This window comes from Haliaeetus albicilla, chromosome 10 (assembly GCF_947461875.1).
Source record: "Haliaeetus albicilla chromosome 10, bHalAlb1.1, whole genome shotgun sequence".
NCBI lineage: Eukaryota > Metazoa > Chordata > Aves > Accipitriformes > Accipitridae > Haliaeetus > Haliaeetus albicilla.
Genome location: NC_091492.1, coordinates 26,260,614 through 26,288,463, shown reverse-complemented (window position 1 = coordinate 26,288,463; position 27,850 = coordinate 26,260,614). Strand labels below are relative to the sequence as shown.

General features: G+C 64.1%; 3 protein-coding genes across 5 annotated transcripts; all 3 read left to right on the top strand.

Annotated features, from left to right (window-relative positions):
• Positions 1-138: 138 nt before the first annotated feature.
• LOC138687567 (death-associated protein kinase 2-like) lies at positions 139-5,634 on the top strand. Of its 3 annotated transcripts, XM_069795624.1 has the most exons (14): positions 187-289; positions 1,549-1,569; positions 2,072-2,142; positions 2,674-2,777; positions 2,917-3,138; positions 3,225-3,363; positions 3,558-3,687; positions 3,886-3,934; positions 4,063-4,089; positions 4,225-4,377; positions 4,530-4,575; positions 4,665-4,754; positions 4,947-5,030; positions 5,293-5,634. In XM_069795624.1, exons 3-14 carry the CDS (start codon positions 2,074-2,076, stop codon positions 5,371-5,373), a joined length of 1,194 nt encoding a protein of 397 aa, XP_069651725.1. In that variant the 5' UTR covers positions 187-289; positions 1,549-1,569; positions 2,072-2,073; the 3' UTR covers positions 5,374-5,634. The 3 variants fall into 3 exon arrangements, with proteins under 3 accessions (XP_069651724.1, XP_069651725.1, XP_069651723.1); XM_069795623.1 differs by lacking the exon at positions 1,549-1,569 and having other exon boundaries at positions 139-289; XM_069795622.1 differs by lacking the exons at positions 187-289; positions 1,549-1,569 and adding an exon at positions 326-1,044.
• A 2,742-nt stretch (positions 5,635-8,376) lies between these two features.
• Positions 8,377-16,044, top strand: INSRR (insulin receptor related receptor). The gene is given in 21 exon segments (XM_069795545.1): positions 8,377-8,917; positions 9,923-10,235; positions 10,333-10,475; positions 10,630-10,774; positions 10,861-11,075; positions 11,147-11,273; positions 11,428-11,666; positions 11,744-11,911; positions 12,050-12,239; positions 12,371-12,454; positions 12,608-12,786; positions 12,937-13,073; positions 13,408-13,570; positions 13,970-14,075; positions 14,227-14,276; positions 14,478-14,707; positions 14,789-14,899; positions 15,018-15,177; positions 15,264-15,393; positions 15,467-15,601; positions 15,772-16,044. Coding segments are annotated over 21 exon segments (3,831 nt in total). The 3' UTR covers positions 16,037-16,044.
• Positions 16,045-17,971: 1,927 nt separating this feature from the next.
• NTRK1 (neurotrophic receptor tyrosine kinase 1) lies at positions 17,972-27,566 on the top strand. Its single transcript, XM_069795567.1, has 16 exons — positions 17,972-18,222; positions 20,165-20,239; positions 20,393-20,464; positions 20,981-21,049; positions 21,385-21,539; positions 21,685-21,833; positions 22,001-22,127; positions 22,208-22,537; positions 22,963-23,021; positions 23,273-23,375; positions 23,771-23,917; positions 24,026-24,156; positions 24,233-24,405; positions 25,946-26,186; positions 26,608-26,766; positions 26,876-27,566. Exons 1-16 carry the CDS (start codon positions 18,026-18,028, stop codon positions 27,059-27,061), a joined length of 2,373 nt encoding a protein of 790 aa, XP_069651668.1. The 5' UTR covers positions 17,972-18,025; the 3' UTR covers positions 27,062-27,566.
• Positions 27,567-27,850: the final 284 nt, after the last annotated feature.

Genomic DNA, 27,850 nt, shown 5'->3' with positions numbered 1-27,850 from the left:
TCGAGGAGCCGAGGCACTGGAAACGCCAGGAATTGCCCCTAAAAGGCCTTTTCCAGCTCCTCTCTGCAGCTGGCCACGGGGACAGCGTGGGGGGATTTCTCAAGAGACCTTGGGAGGAGGAACGCAAAGAGCTTTTCTTCTTCTGAGACAGTCGGCCAGTGGCCAGGTCCTGCCCCGGCTCCCTGGGAAACGCCGAGACTTCGAGGAAAAGCCTGGCACTGTTGGGGTTTGCTGGAGGAAGGCTGGAGCTGTGCACAGTGGTGCAGGGGGCTCGGGCCCTCGCGTGGAGGTAAGGGGTGCCGGCTCCCCCTGGCGTGCCAGGATTGGGGTCTGTCCCGGTGCAGGTTGGAGGGATCAAGGAGTTTTGGGGTCCTGCAGCGCTTTTTGGTAGTTGCGTGCTGGGCAGCAGCTGCTGCCACCTGCGAGGTCATTTTGCCTGGAGTCCCTTTTCCGGCTGACCGATGCTGGGGTGTTTGCTTGGCACGGCTGCCCTGCCCAGCCCAGCCCAGTCCCAGCACGCAGCTGAGTCTGGGCCGTTTTTCCCGGCAGAGGGCTGACTGGCAGCGGGACGTGGTGGGACAGCATGCAACCCCCCACAGCTCCAGCCACCCTGCAGCCGTGAGCTCAGCTGTGGCCGCAGTGACGTGGGGCCACCCGTACCTCAGTTTCCCTCCTTGCAAAAGCAGCTCGGCAGCGCAGTGCGAGGGGGTTGTCCGGTGAGGGATGGCGGGGATCGGCTGCGTGTGTCCATCCCCAGGGGACAAACAGACATGCTGTGACCCCGGGACGGTGCGTTGGACCCTGTGGATGTGTCACGTGCCGGGAACGGTGGCCCAGCTTCAGCTGCAGCCGCCCCCACGCACGTACCAGCCTGCAGACCAGCTGGCTCCATGCGGTGCCAGGGGCGAGCGGTGCCTGGCCGGGTGCTCCCCACTGAGCCTGGGGGTGCCACAGGACTGTCACCGTGGGCAGGGGCTGTCCCCTGTCCTGGCTGGCTGGGGAGCGAGGGAGAGCTCGGCTGGGCACGGAGGAAGGCTCAGGAGGGTAAGGGGGCACAGCTGGACTGGGAGCAGGGGTGAGCAAGGAGGGACTGGCCTCAGGGACCACTCACTGTCCCTCAGGGCCATCGTGGGGGGACAGGAGGGGTCCTGGCCACTGGTTGGTGCAAGCACCGGGGCAGCACAACCCCGTGTGGATGGGGACACGCTGGCAGGGCTGCGTGCAACCAGCGTGATGTGGGTCTGATCCCGAGGACAGTCCCCTGGGGGGCTCCTGGGTCCTGGGGTGCCTCATGGAGAGGGGGCAATGCTCAAATCCTCCCAGGAGCAGGGGGAGCGAACCCCTTGCAGTGGGTGCACCCTGGCTTTGGGAGGGATAAACCCTGGCGTGCCAAGCACAGGCTGGAGAGCAGCATCTGGCTGCTGGGGCACCTGTGCAGGATCAGGCCCCATCATCCTTTTTGCTGACATAAAGCTGATCCAGGCGGCTGGGAGGGGATTGACATCTTGGGGTCTTGTGCTCCCTTATCGAGCTGTTTTTTTCCTGCAGGAAGGACCCCACCTCTGGCTGGTATCACCTTCCTTATCCCTTTCCCGGTGGCCTTAAAACCCATAGCCAGGACCCCCTGCCTGCACCAGTCCAGGAAACCTCTCGCTCCCAGCAACACAGTCCTGGGGACATTGAGGGGGCCCCAAGGTGGGGCTTGGAGCTCACATTTCCCCTTCTCCGCATCCCTGCAAAGCCACTGGTCCTGGCTCTCCTGACCACTGGAGCACCACTAGCCCCATCTTACAGCTGGGGAAACTGAGGCACAGGGGTTCAGACCCTGGTGTTTGCCTGCTGCCGCATGAGCCGGCAGCCAAAAGAGGCTGGTTTGTGGCTTGGAGCTGCAAAGGACAAGAGCTGCCCCCCTAATTAGTGTGCCCTGCCCATCAGTGTAATGAGCTGGGGGGGGACTCTGCCAGGACCACAGGGTGCAGGCAGGGCACTGGCCCAGCAGAGCCCTCCGTGGGGCTGTGCTGTCCCCGCAAAGCCCCTCTCCCCCTCACCTGGTGCCTTCTTGTCTTTGCAGTAATGGCCGAGGGCAGCCGGGATGGGGTCCTGGCTGAGGGGGAGCCAGGGGACACCCCTGACAGTACCCAGGTGAGCTGCGGCCAAGGGGCTGAGATCTGGGGCTATGTATGCCGGGTCCCTTGCCTGGGAGCTGGAGGGGATGACCAGGTGGGATCCTCACAGATAAGTTCACGGTGGTGGTTTTATCCACTATTAATGCCCTTTTTTTAAAAAGAAACCACCAGCAATGTTAGTTTTAACTCTGCATTTTGCACTCCTGATCCTCCCCAGCACAGTGGGGGCCACAGGGGCTGGTGTGACCCCCCTCCCTGCCTGCCCCTGCCTGATTTCTGAGCCCCATGAGCAGCTCCTGCCCGCCCTGATCAAGGGGTGAAGGTCTCCAAGTTTGACGTGCTGAAGAGTTTAATGTGAACCGGGATAGTTGGCCAGGGCCCGAGCTTAACCACAGTATTAGACACCAGAGAATCCCCTCTAGTGAGTGCAGGAGGTGGGTTGTGGTGCTCTCCATGGGATGGGGGTCCCTGCATGGGGCAGATCCGGCACATCACTGCACCCCGGGGAAGGCAAGCAGCTGAGCTGGGTCCCGGTGCATCCCTTCAGGATACAGCCAGTCCTGCGGGGATTGCAGGGAGCGAGGGGCTGGCGGCTGCCCTCAGCCCAGGCAACGTGGAGGACCTGTACGAGCTGCTGGAGAAGCTGGGCAGGTGAGTGGGGGTGCAGGCAGGGGTGCGGGCAGGGATCCTGCCTGCATGGGGTCGTTGGAGGCAGCTGGATGCCTGGGTTCTCCCTTGCCTTGGTGTGGGGGGCAACCCGGCCATGTCCCAGCCTGGCTTCTCACCACAGCGGGCACTTTGGTGTGGTGAAGCGATGCCAGGAGCGCAGCACCGGCACCTTCTATGCCGCAAAATTTGTGAAGACGCGGCGATGCCGGGGCAGTCGCCTGGGGCTGGAGCGGGCGCAGGTGGAGCGGGAGGTCACCATCCTCCGTCAGCTCGACCACCCCAACATCATGCGGCTTCACGACCTCTTCGTCAGCAAAGCCGAGATGGTGCTCATCCTGGAGCTGTAAGTGGGGGTCCCAGAGTGGGAGGACCCCCTTTTGGACCATGTGTTGGAGGTGGCTAAGCTCACCCCATCCTCGCCCCGTGCAGGATCAGCGGCGGGGAGCTCTTTGACTTCATTGCGGAGAAGGAGATGCTGTCAGAGGAGGAGGCCATCGAGTTCCTGGTACAGATCCTGCGTGGGGTGGAGTACCTGCACGCCCACCACATCGCCCACTTTGACCTCAAGGTGCCCGCGGGGACCCCCCCATCCTCACCCCTTGGGGGATCCAGGGGCTGCATCCCCCCCGCTGGGCATCTCCAGAGCCCTGGCCGCATGCTGCCCGCCTTCCCAGGATGCTGCTGCCCTTGTCGGGGCAGTGCCTGGTGGCAGAGCCCGGCACCACCCCCATCACCCCACCATGCCTGACCTCGTCCCTGCAGCCCGAGAACATCATGCTGCAGGAGAAGCATGTCCCCAAGCCCTGGATCAAGATCATTGATTTTGGGCTGGCCCAGCACCTGGAGGATGGCGTCACCTTCAAGAGCCTCTGCGGGACCCCACAGTACATCGGTATGGGGCTGGCTGGTCCCCAGGGGGTCCCCAAGCAGCCCTGCTCTGTGGAGTGCAGCTGGGATGCTCTGTGGGGATGCGGCGAAGGGACCCCCATGGTGGGGAAGGGACCCCCCCAGGTCTGCAGGGAGAGAGGTGGCCGGGATGGTGCTATCTCCTCTAATGTTGTCCCCTCTCCGGCTCTGTGTTCACCCTCAGCTCCCGAAGTGATCAACTATGAGCCACTGAGCTCTGCAACCGACATGTGGTGAGGAGCAGGGACCTGGGGGTGATGGGCTGAGCCGGGGGTGGGTGGGTAGGGACCCCCCTGGGTGCCACAAGGCACAGGGGGGACCCTGGGGAGGGCAGCACCTGACCCCCACCTCTGCCTTTCAGGAGCATTGGGGTCATCACCTACATCCTGTGAGTATGGGCCGATGCTCCCTGTGGCCAGGGGAAACTGAGGCATGGGGACACCACGACATGGCCAAGCCCGGGTGCTGGGGTGGCTGAGCCGGTGCTGTTCCGGCACTCAGTGGCTCTGTCATGTCCCCGCAGGCTCAGCGGCTTGTCCCCCTTCCAGGGTGAGACGGACGCCGAGACCCTCTCCAACGTTGTAGCTGGCACCTATGAGTTCGAGGAGCGCTGCTTCAGCCAGACCTCCGAGATGGCCAAGGACTTCATCCGGCAGCTGCTGGTGAAGGAGCCAGGGTGAGACTCCATCCCAATACCCATCCCCATCTTCATCCCAATCCCCATCCCACCTCCATCCTATCGCCATCCCATCCCATCCCCATCCCTGTGGTGGACATATGGCGCCGGGACCCCCACTGCCCCCGCCGCTGCATCCCTCTGTGCTGCAGGCACCGCATGACGGCGGCTGAGTGCCTGGTCCATCCCTGGATCAAGGTGAGAGGGATGGGCAGGGGTGGTGGGTGCCGGACCCCTGGGAGCAGGATGGGGGCACGGTGACGACGTCGTGTCCTTGCCCCTGGCAGCCCCTGAGCCGGAAGCAGGTGGCAAACCGGAGCCGTTCTTCCATCAACATGAAAAACTTCCGCAAGTTCAATGCTCGGAGGAAGTGGAAGGTGAAGGAGGTCCTGGTCCCGGGGCAGGGGGGGACACTCAGCAGTGGGGTCCCCAGGGAGCCCAGGCTGCGCTCCATCCCGGGGCTGACTGTGTCTCAGGGGTTTACGTGGGGGGGACATAGTGCTGCGGGGGGGGGGGGGGGGGAGAAGGGAGCGACCCCCCCCTCGGATCCTGCCCTCTTGCCCCCCCAGCTCTCCTACAACATGGTGTCCGCCTGTAACCGGCTCTGCCGCACGCGGCTGCTCTGTGGCCTGAGGAAGGAGGACGAGGAGCTGGTGAGTGGCCAGGAGCCCCCCAGATCCCCCGCCTCAGCATGGGCTGGGGCAGAAGACATTTGGGGGGGCCCAGCCCCCCAAATGGAGGGGGGGGGCTGTGCAATGTGGTGTGTCCCCACCTGGGGTGCCCTTGCCCCTGGGCAGGGGGGGGTGTCCTCTTCCCTGGGAGCGTCCTCTCTCCTAGGGGGGTTTCTGTCCCCTGGGGGGGGTCCTTTCCCCGGGGGGGTGCTGTCCCTGCCCTCCAGCCCGCCTGTGCCCCCAGCGCCACTGCGAGAGTGACCAGGAGGAGGAGGGCAGCCACCCTGTCACACTGCTGCGCCAGCGGAGAAGCAGCTGCTCCTGAGGCCCCCCCCCCGAAAGGAGATGGGGACCCCCCCAAGAGGGAGCATCCCATGAGAGGAACCCTGGGGGTGCCCCCATCTCCCCATCCCAGGAAGCAGGAGCACTGTCTGGCCCCAGTGCTCCCAGTTCCGTGCTGCTTGGGGGTCACTGGGGCAGCAGCCCCCCCAGGTCTCTGCTGCAGCAGGACTGGGGCTGCCCCACAGCTGGGACCCTCGCCTGTACTCGGCCCTAGGGCGAGAAATAAATATCTACCCCCTCATCCATCCTCCTCTCCTGTGTCTGCACCGGCTGGTGCCAAGAACCTGCAGCTTCCTCCAGCCTCTCCTCCTTGCTGCAGGGCTGTTGGGGTGTGGGGACCCCAAGGGATGTGGCGTCCTGGCACTCTGCATCCACCCTGCGATGGAGCGTGACCCTTGAGTGGTCCCTTCTGTGCTGCTCCGGGGGGCACTCCATTGGTCCTTGGCTTCTTTCCTGGCATCCCCACACCAAAGCAACCTGCATCCTCCTGCTCCAACTGGGGAAACTGAGGCAGGAGGCAGCCCTTCCTTCCCAGCCCACTCCAGTGCGGGGGGGCTGCCCTGTTTTCCCCCTCTCTATTTCCCAAACAAGCCCTGGCCCTGGCCCTGACAGTTGTCAGGCTAAATATTTTGTGTGCAGCAGCCGAAAACAAAAGTGAAGGGGCCGCAGGGTTTAGACGAGGACCGCAGGGGCCACCCCTATCCCAGCGTGCCACGGGTGCCAGTGGGGAGTGCCAGCTGGACACGACGTGTGGGGCCGGACACCATCCAGCAGCGCCCGAGGTGGGACAGGGACGGGACCCCGGGGGTCCCACTTGGGAATGGGGACGAGGACACTGGGTGCCCTGCGGCTGGGGGTGACACTGCTGGTCCTCAGTCCCCTCCTGCTGCCCCTCGTGTGGGCTCCTTCTGAAAGTAAGTGCCTGGAAAGGGGTGGCTGGGAGCTGGGGGGGGTGCTTGCTTGGGGGGGGTGTCAGCTCTGGGGTGGTGGGGGCTTGCAAGAGCCAAACCCCGAGGCAAAGCTCTTTGGGTGTTCCCTGCCTCAGTTTCCCCCCCGTGTGCTGTGGACCCCCCGATCTGGGGCAGGAGAGGCAGAGTGTGGGACCCCCTGCTGCTGGGACAGGAAGAGGGGAGCGTGGCAGGGGGCTCAGCTGGAGCCAGGGGCATCGATCGCTTGGCCCCAGTGGGAGCTGGGATGGTGGAAAATTGTAGCTGGGCAGGAGCTGGGACCGGCACTGCTGCTCCCCGCGCTGCTGCTGGGACGGAAAATGTCTGGGGAGGGGGTGGCATGGAGGGGAGGGGTGGCAGTGGTGGGTCCCAGCTCTCATGGCCATGGAGAGGGAACTCTGGGCTCCCGCCCCAGTTTTGCTGATTGGGACATGCTGGGGGCACCAGAAGGGCTGGTTTTGGGGTCTGTCGGTCTGTCCTGCTTTCCCCTCTCCCCACCACTTTGTGCCTCAGTTTCCCCGAGCACTGAGAGGTTGTGCTGGGGGGGTGTGTGGGAGTGATGGAGGGGGAGGGGGTGAAGCATCCCGGTGCTGGGGCTGTGCCAAGAGCTGCCCGGGGGATGCACCTCACCGTGTCTGTCCCCACCAGGAACCCATGTCCCCTCTCTGTCCCCCCCCAGGGACACGGGGGACCTCTGTCCCCTTGCACAGTGGAGGGGCGGGGTGACTTTGCCAAGGTCAGGGAGGGTGGCGGTGGCAGCAGGGGCTGTAACCTCCGGTGCTGGTGCTGCACCCGTGGCCAGTCCCTCGGTCCCACGGGAGGATGGAGGGGACCCCCATGTCCACACTGCCGGTGGGACAGGGGTCCCCCTGGCCAGCACCAGCCCCCCGCAAAGGCCTGAGCCCCGGTGCGGGGCTGGGGGTGAGTGGCATGTGCCTGGCTGCGTGATCCTGCTGCTGTGGGCAGCTGCCAGGGCCACGGTGCCCATGGTTAATGAGTGACACCAAGAGGGGAAAAATGCCGCTGGGCACACGTTCACAGGGGTACGGCTAGGAGCCACAGGCCCAGGCTGGCTGTGGACAGATGAGGTGTGAACCACGCACTTGGACCCCCACCGGGACCTGGACCGTGCCGGCAAGCTGTGTACTGTGTGCCGGCTGGTGGGTCTCTGCGGCATGGGTGGCCAAGCTGGGGTGCTGGTGTTGCCTGGTGTTTAGGGTACACGCTGAGCCGGCTGTGTTTACTCTGGGTGTTTACAGTAAATACTTGCCGAGATCTCAGTGGCTTCTTTCCACCATAACTTGGCATCAGATTTCAGGCCGGAGATGCTGCCGGTGGGAAGATGCCGGCTCGTCCTGGCTCTTGCATCCCTACCGGCACCGGGAAGCAGGAGATGCTTAGCCTTGTGCTCCCGCTCCCTGCTGGGATCTAGGAGGAAAAGTCCCAGGACAGTGAACCCACTGCCGGGGCCGTGCTGTGTGGGTGCCCGCGGTAGCCTTGCGTGCTCCGTTAGCTGCCTGGGCACTGTGCCGGGGAGTTAATGGGAATGACCTCACGGGAGCTGCCAGCCCATTGAGTAACCGCACATCCACAGGGAGGGAAGATGCCGTGAGCCCCCCATGGCTGCCCCACAGCTCGGGGAAGGGGGAAAGCCCTCTGCACCCCCAGCCAGCTCCCCCTGGGGCAGATGGCAGGGCTGGGACATGGGCCTGGGGCTGACAGGGGGCGAGACGGCCGCCTGGGCAGCCAAACCTTGTTAGCATCACCTCTGATGGACACGTCGTGCCCTGGAGAGCCGCAGCGCGCCGGCTGCCTGTCAGAGCTGCTCGCATCTCCCTAACAGCCCAAACCAATTGCAGCCACATTTGACAGGCAGTGCCGGGATATTAAATACATACCCCCCCAGCCCCGAGCATCACTCCGACCCTGGTGGTGGGTACAGCAGGGGGATCCCTAGGTGGGGGGTGGGGGTGGGGGGGCAGCTGCCCCATCCCTGCTGCCCACGGGGTCCCCCTCTCGCCACCCCAGTCTGTGGCAGCATGGACATCCGCAACGACGTCTCCCAGCTCCAGAAGCTGGAGAACTGCTCCATCATCGAGGGCAACCTGCAGATCCTGCTGATGTTCACCACGGGTGCTGAGGACTTTCGGGGGCTCAGCTTCCCTCGTCTGCTCATGATCACCGAGTACCTGCTCCTTTTCCGTGTCTACGGGCTGGAGAGCCTGCGAGATCTCTTCCCCAACCTCTCCGTCATCCGCGGCACCAACCTCTTCTTCAGCTATGCCTTGGTCATCTTCGAGATGCCGCATCTGCGGGATGTGGGGCTGCACAGCCTGAGCCACGTCCTGCGCGGCTCGGTCCGTATCGAGCGCAACCAGGAGCTTTGCCACCTCTCCACCATCGACTGGGGGCTGCTGCTGCCCGACGCCGTGGACAACACCTACATCATCGGCAATAAGTTAGCTGAAGAGTGCGCTGACGTCTGCCCGGGCATCCTGGACGTGGAGAAGCCATGCGCACAGACCAGCGTCAACGGGCAGCTGGATTATCGTTGCTGGACATCCAGCTACTGCCAGAAAGGTGGGTGCCAGCGGCGCGGGGCTCTATCATGCCAGCTGCTTTTCCGGGATGGTGCCAGTTTGCACCATGGCTGCTGTGGGGTAAACTGGGAGGGCACTGGGGAAATCTGGTGGAGCTGCAAGGGGATAGCAGGCCCTGGCACATGGCCGTTGCTCCCCTGCCACCGGGAGCATGCTGTGCCAGCAGTGTGGCAGGGGTAACCGGATCCACGCTGTATCATCCTCCGGAGGAGAGGCCAGCTCCTGGCTGCCGTGTTTTCCCAGCGGCAAGGTAAATACAGGCCCCCTCCCTGGCTCGTTTGCTGTAAACAGAAGACCTGGTAATGAAATACATACTATAAACACAGATCCTTATCGGGGCTGTAACCTCGTCTGCTGCCCCAGCACCGGCTGCACCGGGCAGCTGGGGCTCGGCATGGGCTGAGCCTCACCCCATCCATCAGTCTGTCCTGCCGTCTGTCCATGCAGCCCTTCATCCACCCGTCCAGCTGGTCACACAGCCACCCATCAACCCACCTGTCCATCCTCCTGTGCACCATTTGGCCATCCCTCCATTCCTCCGCCCATTCCTGCATCCCTCCATCTGTCCCTGCATGCCTCCATCCTTCCATGACTCCATTCATCCCTCCATCCCTCCATCCCTCCATCCCTCCATCCCTCCATCTATCCATTCATCACTTCATCCTTGCATCCCTCTATGCCTTCCTGCATCATTCTATCCCCACATCCCCGCACCCCTCCTTCCATCCCTCCATCCCTTCATCCCTCCATCCCTCCATCCCTCCTTCCATTCCTGTACCCCTGCACCACTCCATCTACCCCTCCACTCCTCTCCCCTTGCCCCCCAGAGCCAGGGGGTGTCAGCAGCCCCCCCCAGCCCTTCCCACCTCTTCCCTCTCACCCCCATGTGGACCCCAGCCCCCCTGCCCCGCCGTGCTGATCTGGGGCCAGGGAATCTGTACCCAGAGGATTCTCCTCGTCCACGGTGCTGTCTCTCTCCTCACAGTGTGCCCATGCGGCGTGGGCTCAGCGTGCACGGCGGCGGGCGAGTGCTGCCACGCTGAGTGCTTGGGGGGTTGCGGGCGACCCCGTGACAACCGAGCTTGCGTTGCCTGCCGCCACTTCCACTTCAACGGGCATTGCCTACCCTCCTGCCCGCCCCGCACCTACGAGTACGAGGGCTGGCGCTGCGTCACTGCAGAATACTGCGCCAGCCTCCGCAAGGTCTCCGACAACCCCCGCGATGCCTCTAAGTTCGTCATCCACCAGGGGCAATGCCTCTCTGAGTGTCCCTCGGGCTACACCAGGAATGAGAGCAGGTCAGGGAGGGGGGTCCCCGGCGTCCCCTGGCATGGCCGTGGTGGCGTGGTGGCATGGTGCCCGGCTCACATCTCATCCCCGTCCTCCTGCCCACAGCATCTTCTGCCACAAGTGTGAGGGGCTGTGCCCCAAGGAGTGCAAGGTGGGCACCAAGACCATCGATTCGACAAGGGCGGCGCAGGAGCTGGGGGGCTGCACGCTCATTGAGGGCAACCTTATCGTCAACATCCGCCGGGGCTGTGAGTGCTGGATCCGGTCCCCCCTGCAACCCGCCCTGGGTGGGAGAGTTGCTGCGGCATGTGGGGGGTGAAGGAGGAGGGTCTTTTCCCTTGCAGGGTGAACTAATGTGGGGGTCCCCCCCTCCCCACGCTCACACCCACGGGTTGTCCCCAGATAACCTAGCCTCGGAGCTGCAGAGCAGCCTGGGGCTCATCGAGACCATCACGGGCTTCCTGAAGATCAAACACTCCTTCGCCCTCGTCTCCTTGTCCTTCTTCAAGAATCTCAAGCTGATCCGCGGTGACTCCATGGTGGACGGGTGAGGACGGGGTGTAGGTCTGGGGACACACACGTGGCTTTGGGGGTGCTTGCGCCCACTGCCTCTGTCCATGTCTCTTCCTCCAGGAATTATACCCTGTATGTCCTGGACAATCAGAACCTGCAGCAGCTCTGGGACTGGAGCCACCATGTCCTCTCCATCCCTGTGGGCAAGATGTACTTCGCCTTCAACCCCAAGCTGTGCCTGGCTGAGATCTACCGCATGGAGGAGGTGACGGGCACCAAGGGACGGCAGAACAAGGCAGAGATCAACCCCCGCACCAACGGGGACCGGGCGTCCTGTGAGTACGGGGACGGGGGGACACCCAGAAGTGCCACAACCCCCTGCCCAAACCCTGCCTTCTCTCTGCAGGCAAGACCCAGACCCTGCGCTTCATCTCCAACGTCACCGAGTCTGATCGCATCTTCCTCAAGTGGGAGCGATACCGGCCCCCTGAGTACCGGGACCTCCTCAGCTTCATTGTCTACTACAAGGAGTCGTAAGTCGTCCCTGTCACCCACTTGTCCCCATCGCAGAGGCCTTGGGAACACCAGCCCATGACGTCCTTGTGCACTGGTGGACTGCTGGACCTCAGGGGGTCTTGCAGCTGGGAGGGCGTCCTGGGACTCTTCCCGATGCCCAGTGTGGGGCAGACCTTTCCAGAACGTGTCAGAGTACGTGGGGCAGGATGCCTGTGGGGCACAGAGCTGGAACGTGCTGGACGTGGAGCTGCCACTCAGCAGCGAGCAGGCGCCAGGGGTGGCCCTGCTCAACCTCCGCCCCTGGACACAGTACGCCATCTTTGTCCGTGCCATCACCCTCACCACTGCTGAGGAAGGACGCAACTACGGGGCACAGAGTGAGGTGGTCTACATCCGCACCATGCCGGCAGGTAAGGGGCTGGCGAGGGGGCTGGGGATTCCCGTGGTGGCCCCCCAAAGACAGACTGACACCCCTGTATCCTCCCAGCCCCAACGGTGCCCCGGGATGTCATCTCCATGTCCAACTCCTCCTCCCACATCGTGGTGCGTTGGAAGCCGCCCACGCAGCGCAATGGCAACATCACCTACTACCTGGTGTTGTGGCAGCAGCTGGCCGAGGACATGGAGCTCTATGTCAATGACTACTGCCACAAAGGTGAGGGCAGGCAGGGCAGGCAAGGCTGCCGAGCAGGGGCAGCACAGGCAGGTCAGATGCTGCAGCCAAGGACACTGATGGGACAGGGATTCTCCCACCGAGCCGGGCTCTGGCAGCCCTGCCCGTTTCTGCCCGCAGGTCTGAAGCTGCCCACCAGCAGTGCGGACACCCGCTTTGGGGATGGGGATGGCCCTGAGGTGGAGCAGGATGTGGAGGAGCGGTGCTGCCCCTGCCGCCCTGCTGATGGGCAGCTCCGCATGGAGGGTGAAGCTGAGTCCTTCCAGAAAAAGTTCGAGAACTTCCTGCACAACTCCATCATCATCCCCAGGTGCTGTCCGGGGGGGGCTGTTGTCCCTGTGCTGGGGGGGGTCCCCCAGGCTGGGTGCATGGGTCTGCCCTGGGTTGGGGGTCTGGTAGCTGCTCCTGGCAGATCCTTTAACCAATTTCCCGCTGTCTCAGGCCACCTTGGAAGGTGACGTCCATCAACAAGAACCCACAGAGGTGAGCGGGGACCACACAAGCCTGGAGGGAGTCCACTCCCCTGCTCAATGTTGGGGGACAACCCAAGCATCCTGGCTCCGCACCGCCTCCTGTCCCCATCACCTGCAGGACCCCGAAGCGGCGCAGGGACGTGGTGGCCGTCACATCCCCGGCCAACGCCTCCTCGGCTGAGCCGCCAGCCCCAAGCCATGCCAGGGGTGAGCCCAAACCCGACTTCCAGATCTTCGAGGACAAGGTGGTACGTGACCGGGCAGTGCTGTCACGGCTGCGGCACTTCACCGAGTACCGCATTGACATCCATGCCTGCAACCACGCCGCGCACACCGTGGGCTGCAGCGCCGCCACCTTCGTCTTCGCCAGGACCATGCCGGAGCGTATGTCCTGGCAGCATCGCCTCTTCCAAACACTGCCTCGGCAATGCTGGGGTGCTCTGGGGTCCTGGCGCCTTCGAGATGGGGCACTGGCAGCAGGTTGGGGTCTGGGTGATGCCTCCAGGAGCTGACCCCCTCCGTGCTCCTCTCCAGTGCAAGCTGACAACATTCCCGGCAATGTCACATGGGAGCCGGCCGGCAAGAACAGCGTTCTCCTGCGCTGGGAAGAGCCCAGGAACCCCAACGGGCTCATCCTCAAGTATGAGATCAAGTACAGCCGTGAGAGTGAGGTGAGGACCCGCCCCCCCCCCGTGGCTACCCTTCCCCAGCCCTGCCAGGTCTGGTTACAGGAGCACAGCACCCATCCCGTCCTATCCTGTCCAGTCCTATTCCATCCCATCCCATCCCATCCTGTCCCATCCCATCCCGTCCTATCCCGTCCAGTCCTATTCCATCCCATCCCATCCCATCCTGTCCCATCCCATCCCGTCCTATCCCATCCAGTCCTATTCCGTCCCATCCCGTCCCATCCCATCCCATCTCCCTCTCCCAAGGCTTGTGTGCATGTCTGGGGACAGGGATAAAGCCCCCTCTGCCACCACTCCCTTTCCCCCTCCCCAGGAGGTCACCACCGTTGTCTGTGTCTCTCGTCACCGCTACTCCAAGTATGGGGGGGTCCATCTGGCTCTGCTCCAGCCGGGGAACTACTCGGCCAAGGTCCGGGCCACCTCGCTGGCCGGCAACGGCTCGTGGACGGGGCTCGTCAAGTTTTATATCCTGGGGCCAGGTACCTGCAGGGGACAGGGGGGATGCCAACGGAGTCCCCGGCTGTGGGGCAGGCAGGGAGGGGGGGCTGTGGGGCCAGGGAGCTAGGAGTCGGGGTGTGCTGCTGCTGGATCAGGGCACTGGGGAATTGGGGGATGCTGCTGGGCTGGGATGCTGGGGATCAGGGGGTGCTGCTGCATTGGGAAGCTGGAGGATCAGGGGATGCTGCTGGATTGGGAGATCTAGGGGACTGGGAGATGCTCTGGGCCAGGGACACCCAGAGGTCAGTGGATGCTGCTGGTCTGGGGAGCTGGGGGCTCCCTGTCTCTGGCCCAGCAGTGGTGGTGGGACAAGTGTGCCTGCAACGCGTGGGTCGGGATGAGTGCCCAGGCCCTGGCCCACGGCCGCCTGCTCCCAGCAGCTGAGGAGGAATCCGGCAGCTTCTACATCCTGCTCACTGTTACACCTGTGGTCCTCATGGTGCTCATCTCCTGCCTCGCCGTCTTCATCTTCTACAAGAAGAGGTAGCGACCCTCCCTGCACCCCCAGGGCTGGGCTGGGGCTGGATCCAGCTGAGCTGGGGCTGGAGAAGGGTCGTGGGGAGGTGGCATCATGCCCTCACCCCCCCATCCTCTGAGTTATGCCCACCCCTTGCAGGAGCACCGACGGGTACCCCAGCGGGACGCTCTATGCCTCCGTCAACCCTGAGTACTTCAGTGCCTCGGACAGTACGTGGGGATGGGAGGAGCATCCCTGCGGGATCTGCTGCCCCCTTCCCTTGCTGGGGCCATGCCAGTGGGGATGGGGGTGGTGATGGGATGGGGAAGGGGATTATGATGGTGACAGGGATGGGGATGGAGATGGTGACAAGGATGGTGACAGCGGTGGGGATGGTGACAGTGCTGGCGTGGTCCCCCCTTGCCCCGCAGTGTACATGCCTGATGAGTGGGAGGTGTCGCGGGAGAAGATCACGGTGATCCGAGAGCTGGGACAGGGCTCCTTTGGAATGGTGTATGAGGGGCTGGCACTGGGGCTGACTGCTGAGGGCGAGGAGACCAAGGTGGCCCTGAAGACAGTCAATGAGTTGGCCACCATGCGGGAGCGCATTGAGTTCCTCAACGAGGCCTCTGTCATGAAAGCCTTCAAGTGCCACCACGTGGTAGGTGGGCGGCCGAGGGGGGAGGGAGGGGACAAAGGGGGGTCCGGCCACTCATGTGCCACCCCTCTTTGTCCCCCCCAGGTCCGCCTGCTTGGCGTCGTGTCCCAGGGCCAGCCAGCTTTGGTCATCATGGAGCTGATGACGCGCGGAGACCTGAAGAGCTACTTACGCTCACTCAGGCCTGATGCCGAGGTGAGGGGCTGGCTGGGTGCCACAGTACCCCACGGGCGAAGAGGCACCCACCCTGTTCATGGGGCAGGGGAGTGCCGGTGTGCCCCCCCCCAGCCCTAACTCTCTGTGCACGGTGTAGAACAACCCTGGGCTGCCGCCGCCATCACTCAAAGACATGATCCAGATGGCGGGGGAGATTGCCGACGGCATGGCGTACCTCAATGCCAACAAGTTTGTGCACCGGGACCTGGCCGCCCGCAACTGCATGGTGTCCGAGGACTTCACTGTCAAGATTGGAGGTGGGTGGGCAGCGGTGGGTGGGCTCGCCGCCAGCCCCGCATCTCCCAGTGCTCATGCCTTCCTCCTCCTCTTCCTCCTCCACCAGATTTCGGCATGACCCGGGATATCTATGAAACAGATTATTATCGGAAAGGGGGCAAGGGGCTGCTTCCCGTCCGCTGGATGTCCCCTGAGGCCCTCAAGGATGGCATCTTCAACACGCAGTCTGATGTCTGGTAGGTGTTGGAGTGGGGTGAGCCTGGGGGGATTTGGGGGACACCCCCCAGCTGAGTGACAGCCTGCCGGTAGGTCCTTCGGCGTGGTACTGTGGGAGATCGCCACACTGGCTGAGCAGCCCTACCAGGGCATGTCCAACGAGCAGGTCCTGCGCTTTGTCATGGACAATGGTGTCCTGGAGCGGCCCGAAAACTGTCCTGACAAACTGTGAGTAGTGGGGGGAGACCTCCCCTGGACCCCCAGCCTGCTATGAGAAAGGCGGGGTGGAGGAAATCAGCACTGAGCCCATCACCCTGGCCTCTGGTCTCTACAGTGTTGGGATGGCCGTGGGGTGCTGGGACCCCTCCAAAACCCAGCAGGTACCCTCTCTCTTGTAGCCACGAGCTGATGTGCCTGTGCTGGCAGCAGAACCCGCGCCAGCGCCCTTCCTTCGTCCAGCTCCTGGAGAGCATCAAGGACCACATGGCACCTGCTTTCCGCACCCTCTCCTTCTTCTACAGCCCCGAGAACCGCCGGTGCGGCTCGGGTGAACCCTCCGATGCCGAAACGGATCAGTCCCCTGGGGAGGACGAGCCCCCCATGTCCCCCTTGCCCATCCGCAAGGACCGAAGCCCCGGCTGGCTCCCCAACGGGACGGCCTGACTCTGACCCCAGGGCGTCCTCGGAACCGTGCCGGACCCTGCACCCCCCCCTCCTCTGGCCGCCCCCGCCCCCCCGCCGGGACCTCCCCGCGTTATTTATTGCTTCCAAGGGCCCGGCTGAGGAGCGGGTGCCTTGGGAAGGGGGTGGCAGGCGAAGCAAGGATGCTGCTTGGGGTGCATTTCCCCTGGGAATAAATTGGGGTACCCCAAGTTGGGGGGAGGGAGCAGGGGAACTGCTGATTAGCAGGAGACCACCCTAGTCTTTCCTTATTTTTTGGAGAGGGGCGGGAGAATGGGGGTTTGGGAGTGGGGAGCGGAGTTTGGGGTCCCCCCACCAACCTACCTCTGTTGCTGCTCCCCAGCCACCTGGTAAACAGGTCAGTAGTGTGACCCCCCCTTTTACAGGTGGGGAAACTGAGGCACGGGGGAGCCCTGCAGCGGGAGATGCCTGGGCCACCCTCACCGCCCCCCCCCCCCCCCCCAGTCCCCGGCACTGGGACCAGTGTCGGGGCTGTGCTAGTCTGCGGAAGGGGCTTCACTGTCTAATCTGTGGCTGTGAGATGAGTGTGAATAAAGCGGGACAAAGCTCGGTCGTGGCAGTGCCTGGTTTGTGGGGGTCACGGGGTGGGGGCAGCACACGGGGCTTTCCGCTCCTCCCCCCACTGGCCCCATCCGCTTCCTGCGTGCCCCGGCTGCGGCTTTGCCCTGCGGTGCCCAAACCGGGGGCGTTTCTGGGGAAAAACGTCAAAGCACCGGAATTTGGGAGGACGTCGCGGGCGGCAGCCACTGGCCTGCTCTGCCGGGGGGGCTGCTGGGGGTGGCCAGTGGGGTCTCATGGGGGGGGGGGTCACCCCAGGGGGGAACCGTGGACCCATGGGTGCCACTGGGGGCTGGTGTGGGAGGTGGGCCCGGGGCTGAGCCATGTGGGAGGAACACAGGCTGAGAATGTGCTAAACTCAGTGCACAGATGAGCCACCCCCGAGGTACTTTGGAATGGGCTCAGGAACAGACAGCAGCCGGGTGGGGCTGGGGATCCACGGGGGAAGGGCAGTGGGTGCACACCAGCCATGCCCTGCCTCCCCGGGGAGGAGGAGGAGGGTCCTGGCCGGGGGTGACAGCTGGGGACAGGGCCACTGTGCCACCAAACGTTCCTCTGTCTCCAGCCTCTCTGCACCCCAACATAACGGGGTGCTGGGGGAAGAGCCCAAGCCGGGGCAGCTCTGTCATGCTTTGAGATTTGGCCTGGTGGGGGGGACAAGTTGGAGGGGTCTTGGTGACCCCATGAGCCCAGGGGTGCTGGTGTGATGTCCCATCTCTTATGTGTGGCTAGCTCCGGGCTGGAGCTGGGTCCTGGAGGGGAGGTTGTGCGTGTGCATGTGTACATGTGTGTACATTGCGTGTGCTCTGGTGTGATTGGGGGAGCTGGGACGCTGCTTTGTGGCGTTGGGGGGGTGGGTTTGGGGCTGGGGGGTGCAGGCGTAGGGTGCTGGCGTGCAGGCAGGGTGCAAAGGTCTATGCAGGGTGCAGGCAGGGCGCAGGGGTCTAGGCAGGGTGCAGGTGTGTAGGTACGGTGCAGGGGTCTAGGCAGGGTTCAGGCAGGGTGCAAGGGTCTCGGCAGGGTGCAGGCAGGCGCCCTTACTCGGTGCCCGTGTGCAGCGGGACACTCCCTCCGTGGGGCTGGGGGCTCCGGGCAGGGTTGCGGCCAAGCCCCCCGTCCCGTCCCGTCCCGTCCTGTCCCGTCCTGTCCCGGGGGCTCCGGGGTCCCGAGTGCCGGTGAGTCACGGGGCCGGCGGGGGGGGACGGCCCTGCCCCTCCATCCCCGCCCGTGGGCCGGGGGGGGTCTCCGGGGCGGGGGCGGTGCCGGGGCGGGGGGAGCCACCGGCCCCTCCCGGGAGGCCGGTCCCTACGTTGCTTTTTAAGCCCCGCAACGGCCCCGCGTTCGGGCTGCCGGGCAAGTGCGAAGGAGGGCGGCCCCGGCCCCGGCCCCGCGATGCCGCCGCTGCCCGCCCGGCTCTGTCTGGCCGAGCTGCTGCTGCTGCTGCTGCTGCTGCCCCTGCCCGCCCCGGGAGCTGCCGGTCCCTGTCCCCGGCCCTGCCGTTGCCCCCGGGCCGGCACCCTGCTGTGCCGGGAGCCCGGCACCGTGGGGAGCGTGGCCCGGCTGCTGGGAACCGGCAGCTTCACCGACGTGTGAGTGGGGTTGGGGATGAGGGGTGCGGGGCTGGGGCTGGGGAAGGTGTAGCTGGGGGGTGATGGAGCTCGGGGACCAGGTGGAGGGGCTGAGTGTGCTGGGGTGGAAGGTGATGGGGCTGGGTGTGATGGAGGTGGGGGGACAGGGTGATGGAGCCGAGGGTGACGGAGCTCGGGGACCGCGCAGGGGGGCTGGGGGTGATGGAGGCGGCAATGATGGGAGTGAGGGATGCGGTGATGGGGTGGGAGGCGGCGGGGCCGAGGGACAGGGCAACGGGGCTGAAGGTGACGGGGCTGGGATTGATGGAGCTGGAGGTGATGGAGCTGAGGGACAGAGGCGATGGGGCTGGGTGATGGTGATGATGGGGGTGATGGGGCTTGGGGATGGTGATGATGGGGTTGGGGCAATGATGGGGGTGATGGGGTTGGGGGACAGGGTGATGGGGCTGGGGGATGGCGATGATGGAGGCGATGGGGCTGGGGATGACAGAGCTTGGGCTGGGGCGATGAGGCTGGGCTGGGGCAGGGATGGAGCAGGGACCACTGCGGGGCTAAGACTGCAGTGGTGGGGCTGGATCTGCTGTGGGGCTGGGATTGCTGTGGGGAGTGGGGCTGCTTGAGTGGGGGGCATTGGGGGCTGCAAAGATGGGGGGCCCTGCTGAATCCCCCCCAGGGAGCGAGTGAGGGGCTTGGGGCAGCTCTTTGCCCCCTCCCACAGCGATGCCGGTGGGAGTGATGGGCTGAGGGTGCAGCCGGCTCCCCGGGGCAGGGAGTACCTATGCTGTGGTGGGCAGGACCGGGGTGCAGGGAGGGACCGAGCCCCTCATCCCTACACCTGGTGGGGCTGTCACCCTGCCCCAGGACCTGTGGATTGGGATGCTGAGGGGGTCTGAAGGGTGGCACCCCAAATTTGCTGGTTTGGGAGATCTCCTCTCATCTCGGTCATCCCCTTGCTCCAGGACACTTGGTGGGGAGAGGAGGGCTGGGGTGAGCAGAGGCAAGGAGGGTGCTGGAGGGGGTTTACAGGGTGCTGGGTAATACCGGGGTGCCCCGACTCCTGGGTCCTCCCCCCCACCGCAGCCCTGACTGTGCCGCATTGCCGGGGGCTGGCTGCGGCATGTCTCTGTGCCTCAGTTTCCCCCATGTGCCGGGGCATGCTGCGCTGCGGGGCGCTGCCAGCTCTTTGTTCACTGGCTGGCGGGGTGGGGTGGGTGGCGGTGGGGATGGCAGTCCCCCAAGAGACCCCCGGCCATCCCATTGCCCCAGCCGCCCTCATCCTTCCCATCCCCACAGCCTTGACCATGGGGATGGCAGTAGGGACCCCCCCACACACAGATGAGTGTCAGTAGGACCAAAACCCCCTCAGTGTGGGTCTGAATCTCCAATTAACCCCTGACAATTTGGGGTTCGCAGGAGGAGCCCCTGGGGTGGGGCAGGTGGGAAACCCCCGCACTCACTCCCAAAGGGGTCTTCCTTCACCCCCTGCCTTGGGAGAAGGCAGGGGGGGACAGTTGGTGCCCCCCATCACATCGCAGGACACTATGGGGTGCAAGGAAAGGTGGGGACCCATGGGGGAGTGGGGCTGAGACCTGGCAAACTCACTCTCTGGGGCAGCTCCATGGGGTCCAAGTGGCAGCTCAGCCCCGGCCCCTCACTGCACACACCCGCTGGAGACTCAGTGCCAGCAGGATTGCCTGCCACCATCCCCAGCCCCCGCTTCCCAGCTCATCCCTGTCTGCCCGGAGGAAACTGAGGCACAGCGGGGTAGCTCAGCTCCATCCCTGCCCCTGTCCCCCCAACTGCAGGCTGCCACAGGGTAGTGCTGGCACAGCCCGCGGAGGGGGAGAGCCATAGCCCCCAAACTCCTCTCACCCCACACTTTGCCGGCAGCCCCTGGCATGGGGGGGTCCCGGGGCTACTCCCCCCCTCGTTTGCCTTTCAGCGTCATCGAGAACCAGCAGACGCTGATGACCTTGACCCGGGCTGACATGAGGATGCTGCGGGACCTCAGGAGCCTGTGAGCACCCCGGGGTGGGGTCCCTGCACAGGGAAATGGGGGGGGCTGGGGGATCCCCAGAGCTTGATCTCACTGCAGGGAGGTGAAGTGGGGTGCTCCTAGGATGGGGATTCGGGGTCCCCAGTGTGGGTGCTCAGCCCTTCCCTCCCCCAGCACCATCTCCAGGTCGGGGCTGCAGCACGTCTCTGCCGACGCCTTCCTGGACACCCCCAGGCTGAGCTATGTGTGAGTATCCCCCCGCAATTCCCTCCCCCAACCACCCCCCCCTCCCAGTTTGGAGTCTCGGCCCCCCATCCCCACAGGCACTCGGCCCCACTGCAGGGTGGCTTGTCCCCACGCCCGGGCAGGATCGATGGTGTCCCACTGTCCATCGGCGTATCAGCTGGGCTGGGGGGGGCCGCGTGGGGCTCTGCCGCTGAGTGGGAAACCATCGATCGAGGGCAGGAGTGCAGGCAGCTGCCTGCTCCCCTGGGAGCTCCGTGCTGCCCTGATATGGGAGGGGACCCCAGAGAGCAGGGACACACACACCCTGTCTTGGGGTGTGTGAGGCCTCCCCCCTTGCAGGGAGGTGCCTAAAGGCTGGTGGCACCCTGGCAGAGGTGGTTTTGCTTGGTCACAGTGTGACAGTGGTGACCCGGGTGCTGCCCTGTGCCCCGGCCAGACCCTCTGCAAGAGTGGGGTGATGCAGGACAGGGGTCTGCAGTGGGAAGGGGGGGCTGACGGCAGGGTCTGTCCCGGCAGGAATCTTTCCTCCAATGCGCTGCAGAGCCTTTCCTGGAAGACCTTCCAGCATCTGCCCCTGCAACAGCTGTGAGTGATGGTGAAGCGGGGGGGAGAAGGCGGGTGTGGAGTATCCCTCACCGGGGAGATACCCCGGGGTGATGTGGAGGCAGGGATGGGGCTGGGGCTGCAGCGAGATGGCGGCTCTGACAACCACGGGCATGGCGACAGGGACAGGGGTGGCACATGTGGCACGCTACCTGGCCCTGGGTGCATCCGGGAGCACCGGCAGCACTCGGTGCAGGATCAGTGCCACCAGGGTTGGGGCTGCCAGCATCCAGCCTCATCTGACCTCGCTGGGGATGTATACACCTAGGCCACCGCAGCTTGTTTGACCCCTTGTCCTCTTCCCTGTCTCATCTCAGCATCCTGGTGGGAAATCCCTTCAACTGCTCCTGCGGCCTCCGCTGGTTGCAACTCTGGCAGAATGGGAGCCGGGCCGAGCTGGGGAACCAGTCGCTGGGCTGCTGGGAGGGCAGCGTACTAGTCCCCCTGGGCAGACAGCCCCTCCACGCCTGCGGTACATGGCAGGGGACCCCACTGGATGCCAGCTTTGTCGTCCCCTCCGCCCCATCCTGAGTCACTTGGCTGGGGAGAGCATGGGATGTATGGTGGAAGGGTGGGGGGACACGATGTGGCCCCGCTCACCCCATTCTCTTTGGCAGAGCCCCCGACCGTCCGCATCGAACACCCCGAGTGGGTGCTGCGCCAAGGCGACAGCGTCAACCTCACCTGCCACATCGCCGCCGAGTCACTGGCCACTGGGGAATGGGTGGTCCCAGAGGTGGGACCCGAGCTGCCCATCGTCACCAAGGTAAGCTGATCCTCCCCGGGGCACAGCCGGCGACCTTCCCGGCAGCACCATCCCCGCTGTAGCAGCCTCTCACTGGTGGGGTGGGCATGGGGGGAGGCAGGAGCTGGCACAGCTCGGGGGAGATGGCGGGGGGCTGTTTGCTCACCCTGTCCCAGTGCTTCCCACAGCTCTCAGACTGGGAAATTGTCCTGGAGATCAGCAATGTCTCCTCTAACCTCAACCACAAAGAACTGACGTGCCGGGCGGAGAATGTAGTGGGGCCAGCAGAGGACAGCGTGATGCTGAATGTCACCTGTGAGCAGCCTGGAGGGGGCCGGCATGGGGTCCGGGTGAGGGGACTGACTCAGGAACCCACCCAGCTCTGTTTCCCCCAGTCCCCCCCGTGATCCTTCTCCTGCATGAAGCCATCCCCCAACACTTCTGGTGCATCCCCTTCTCGGTGGACGGTAATCCGGTCCCCAGCATCCGCTGGCTCTTCAATGGCACAGCCCTGGCCGAGGGACCCTACATCCACACCCGGATCGTCGAGTACGAGCACAACTCCACCGTCCTCCACGGCTGCCTCCAGCTCAACCGTCCCACGCATGTCAACAACGGCAACTACACCCTCCTGGTCCGCAATCCCCTGGGCTTTGCCACCCGCAGCATCCAGGGACGTTTCATGGAAAACCCCTTCAGCTTCAGCCCCGAGGAGCCCATCCCTGGTAGGTGCCAGGCAGAGGGGGCTGCCCCGAGGTTCCTCCCGTACCCCGGTCTTGGTGGATGAGATGTGCCACGTCTTTCCTTGCATTGGTGTGCAAAATGGGTTATATCTGGCTCTCCGAGCAAGCTCTGACGTGCCTCAGTTTCCGCCAGGATGGGAGCGGGCAAGGACGGGGCACTCTTGCTTGGAGAATAACGAGTGTTTCTCCTTTCTCTCTCCCTTTGGGCTGCACCAGTGTCTCTGTCTCCACTGGGTGAGTGAGCGGGCACACTGCACCCCACAGGGTCCCCGCTGCAGCGGGCATAACCCCCTGCCCCAGCCCCCCCTTCAAGCCATGCATCCCCCACCACCACCTTGCCAGGACCAGCCCAGGGGATGGGGACCCCTCTGCCCCATGTTCACTCTGTGCCCTTCTCCCTGCCCCAGGCACCAGGAACAGCTCTCTGGAGGGGCCCGTGGAAACAACGGACGAGCACACGTTCGGGGTGAGGGGATGCTCCGTGGTTTGGGCTGGGGGGACCAGGAGACCCACGGAAGGGTGGGACAAATCCTTAGGGTGCAGCCAAACCAGAGCCAAGTGGGATTGAGGCATGCGATTGGGGATGAAGGGCAGAGTCCCACTGCCTCAGTTTCCCCTGCAGCAGCTCCTGGGACTTGTGGCCATCACAGCCCCCCAAGGGCTGGGAGAAGGGACCTGGTGGGACCCCAACCTGAGCCCCATCCCTGCCATCACCAGGTCTCGGTGGCTGTGGCGTTGGCCGTGTTCGCCTGCCTCTTCCTCTCCATCATGCTCATCGTGCTCAACAAGTGCGGGCGCCGGTCCAAGTTCGGCATTAACCGTGAGTCCCCCCCACCTTGCCCGGCATCGCGGGGGATTCGAGCCGTGGCACAGGGACACCCTGGTTCCTGCATCCATGGGATGGCTGGGGCTGTGCTGGGTACCCGAGTTAGGACACGGCTGTGGGGTGATGGTCCCTGTGGGGTGGGGACCATGGGTGGGGACTGTGGAGGGGTGCCGGGTCCGTCCCCCCCCGCCCCCAGCAGCACGGGCAGCAGCTGCTAATTCACTCCTGGAATGGATTCAGCCTCTAAATGGGTTTGATCGGGCTGCCTGGCCCCCAGGGGCCGGCTGAGGTGGGCGGGGGGGATGCTCGGCAGAGCCTGGCACTAGCTGCACTGGTTGAGGGGGGGCTGCGGGACCCCCCCCCGATGGCCTTGTCCTTGTCCCTGCAAGGCTCGGCGGTGCTGGCCCAAGAGGATGACCTGGCCATGTCCCTGCACTTCATGAACCTGGGCAGCAGCCCCCTCTCCTCGGCAGAGAGCAAGCTGGAGGGGCTGAAAAGCAACTTCATTGAGAACCCCCAGTATTTCTGCGATGCCTGTAAGGGCTGGGGTGGGAGACGACACGACCGCGGTTCCCCAGCATCCTCCCATGCACTCGTCCCTGTCCCGGGGTGGGGGGGGCACTGACGGTTGGGGGTCCCCCCAGGCGTGCATCATGTGCAGCGGCGGGACATCGTGCTGAAGTGGGAGCTGGGCGAAGGTGCCTTCGGGAAGGTTTTCTTGGCCGAGTGCTACAACCTTCTCCCAGAGCAGGAGAAGATGCTGGTGGCCGTGAAGGTGAGGAGGGGGGGACAATGCTGGGGGGGCAGTGGGGGGTGTTGGTCAATGCCGGGCTGACGCCGTGTGCCGGCAGGCGCTGAAGGAGGTGACGGAAAGCGCCCGCTTGGATTTCCAACGTGAAGCCGAGCTGCTGACGGTGCTGCAGCACGAACACATCGTCAAGTTTTACGGCGTCTGCACCGAAGGCGAACCCCTCATCATGGTCTTCGAGTACATGAAGCACGGCGACCTCAACCGCTTCCTCAGGTGGGTTCGGGGGCAGGGGGGGGTCCCATCCCACCCCCCCCCCACTGCTGTTCCATCAGCACAGCCAGCCTGCTCCCTGCTAATGCAGCCCTCCTTGCAATATTGATTAGATTAGCTGTCTGAGAGGCTTAAATAGAGAGAGATTGGCCATCAGCTGGAATAAGCAGAGACTTTTCGATTGCCCCCCCAGGTATTGCTGCTAGACGGGGGGGGGTGGGGGGGGGCTGCCAGAGGCATCGCTTTAGTGGCCGTGCGATGAGCTCTGAGACGTGGCTTTTATGATTATTGTTATGGGAGTTGGCATTAATGGTTCTGCCGAGCAGAACCCCCCCCCAGCTCCCGGCCGCAGCAGCCCCAGCACAGTTGTCAACCGCGCTCAGCATCAAAGGCAGAGCGGCTGGAGGCGGCCGGAGCCACGCTGGCCCCTGGCCTGCCTCGCACGCCCCGCTTCACACGCGCCGTCACGCTTTCACACCCGGCCTGCGTGGGCTTGCAGCCCCTGACACGCAGCCTTCCCTGGCGTGACGGTCCGTGCATGTGCATGCATGCATTCGCACACGTACACACCCTTCTCTGGCAGTTGTGCACACCTTTTCCCTGTGCATGCACACCCTTCCCTGGCATGCATGCATACAGGTGCACATTTTTCCCCTGTGCATGCACACACACGTGCACGCTCTTCCCTGGGATGTGTGCACATATGCATATATGCTTCCCCTCTGTGCATGCACGTGTGCGCACCCTTCCCTTGCATGCATACATACAAGTGCACGCATGCCAGGGAAGGATGCACAAATGCGTGTGCATGCCCTTGCCCTGGGTGCCTGCACACGCGCGCACACCCTTCTCTGGCATGTGTGCACACAAGTGCACACCTTTTCCATGTGCATGCCTTCCCCCTGTGCATGCACACATGTGCACACCCTTCTCCAGCATGCATGCACACAGGTGTGTGCCCACCTCTGTTATCTGCGCACATATGTGCACACCCTTCCCCTGTGTGCACGCACACATGTGTATGCCCCTCCCTGGCATGCATGCACATATGTGTGTGCCCTTCCCCTGTGTGCATGCCCACACATATATACATCCTCCCCTGGCAAATGGGCACATGTATGTGTGTGCAATTCCCCTGTGTGCATGCACACACGTGCATACCCTTCCCTGGCACGCACGCATACCTGCTCGGCCCTTTCCCCTGTGCATGTGTGCAAATGTGCACACCCTTCCCTGGCATGCACGCATACAAGTGCATGCCTTTCCCTTGTGCGTGCACACACACGCACACCCTTCCCTGGCACATGTGCATGCCCTTCCCCTATGTGCCTGCACACACACGTGCACTTCCTTGCCTGGCACGCATGCATATGTGTGTGCACCCACCCTTCCCCTGTGTGCATGCACGTGTGCACCTCCTCCCTGGCACGCGTGTGCGCAGCCCTTCCCCTGCTTTTGCACGCCCTCTCCCACACACGTATCTGCCCACCCACCCCCATATGCGTCTTGTCCCCCGCTCCGAGCAGCCCCTCTGCCCTGGCAGGTCTCACGGCCCCGATGCCAAGATCCTGGACCAGGGGCAGGGGCAGCCCTGCGGGCAGCTGACGCTGAGCCACATGCTGCAGATCGCCACGCAGATCGCTTCGGGCATGGTCTATCTCGCCTCCCTCCACTTTGTCCACCGTGACCTGGCCACCCGTAACTGCCTGGTGGGCCATGACCTGGTGGTGAAGATCGGGGATTTTGGCATGTCCCGGGACATCTACAGCACTGACTATTACCGGGTGAGTGGGCTGGTGAGCTGCCCCCTCCTTGCCCACAAGCTGGGACAGGCTGGGAGGGGCAGGCACGCTCAATTTTCCCTCTTAGCTGCTGCCTCCATCTCCGTCCATATTTAATCATAGACTGGGTTGGAAGGGACCTTTAAAGGTCACCTAGTCTGACACCGCCCCCCGCCATGAGCGGGGACATCTCCCACTCGATCGGGTTGCTCAGAGCCCCGTCCAACCCGACCTCGAATGTCTCCAGTGATGGGGCATCGACCACCTCTCTGGGCACCCTGGGCCGGTGTCTCACCACCTCCAGTGTAAAACATTTCTTCCTGACATCTGGCCTGAGGCGTGCTTAATGAGCAGGGCTAGGGCTGGGGAGGGGCAAGTGGTGGTGGGCTGTGTCCCTGCCCCGCTGACGCCCCGCTGTGGGCAGGTGGGGGGCAGGACCATGCTGCCCATCCGCTGGATGCCCCCCGAGAGCATCCTCTACCGTAAATTCACCACTGAGAGTGATATCTGGAGCTTCGGTGTGGTGCTCTGGGAGATCTTCACCTACGGGAAGCAGCCCTGGTACCAGCTCTCCAACACCGAGGTGAGCGAGGGAGGGGGATGAGGATGGCAGCAGACCCCCATGGGGGTACCTGGGGGGGGGGGTGGGGTGTTGGGGTGGGGTACTCCATCTGCATCCCTGGTTCCCGCAGGCCATTGAGTGCATCACGCAGGGACGGGAGCTGGAACGTCCTCGCACGTGTCCCTCTGAGGTGTACGCCATCATGCAGAGCTGCTGGCAGCGGGAGCCCCAGCAACGCCGGCCCATCAAGGAGATCCACAGCCGTCTTCAGGCCCTCGTCAAGACCCCCCCCGTCTATCTGGACATACTAGGCTGAGCGGGGACCCCCACCCAACCTCCGCTCCTTGCTGTTCCCCCTGCCCTCCCTGCTGCCCGGGGCTGTGGCTCTCCCCCAACCCAATGGAGCCCCTTGGACTGATGCCTTGATGGGGGGAGAGGGCTGAAACCTTATTTATAGTGGAAAATGCCAGCCCAGCAGCATGGGGGGGGCTGTAGGGCTGGGCTGGGGGACCCCCAAGGCTGTGCCCCCCTGAGGTTGTGGTCATGCTCCCAGGCTCCTTGGCATTTCCCTGGCATGTTGGGCGGGAGGTGCTTGGCTGATATAGGGTTTGCTCTGGGGAGGGGCAGGCAGAGCTGAAAGCCCCTCCAGCACTGGGTCTATGCCGGTGTGGGAGCTGGGGGGGCTCAGCTCTCTGGGGGGATGTGGGCAGCCTGTGGCTTGGCTGCTCCTTTGTCCCCCATCCCAGTTCCTGGCTGGTGGGGACACCCCACGCTCGCCCGCTCTGCAGCAAAACTGGTCGATAATAAAACTGTCCATCTCTTCCCTGCGCTGGGACCCACCTGCTCTGGGGTGTCTGCCAGACATGGGGTGGGATGGAGGGCTTTTGGGGAGAAAAAGGGGCTTTTTGGAGCTGGGAGGTTCCGGCTGGGGAGCTGGAGGGGATGTACTGCCCCAGGAATTCCAGGATGCAGGGATGATGTGTACCCAGGATTCTGGGATGCAGGGATGATGTGTGCCCAGGATCGCAGGATGTTGTGTGCCTGGGATGCAGGACCGATGTCCCTGTCCCCAGCCCAGAGAAGGATTATTTTGTCTATGCCACGG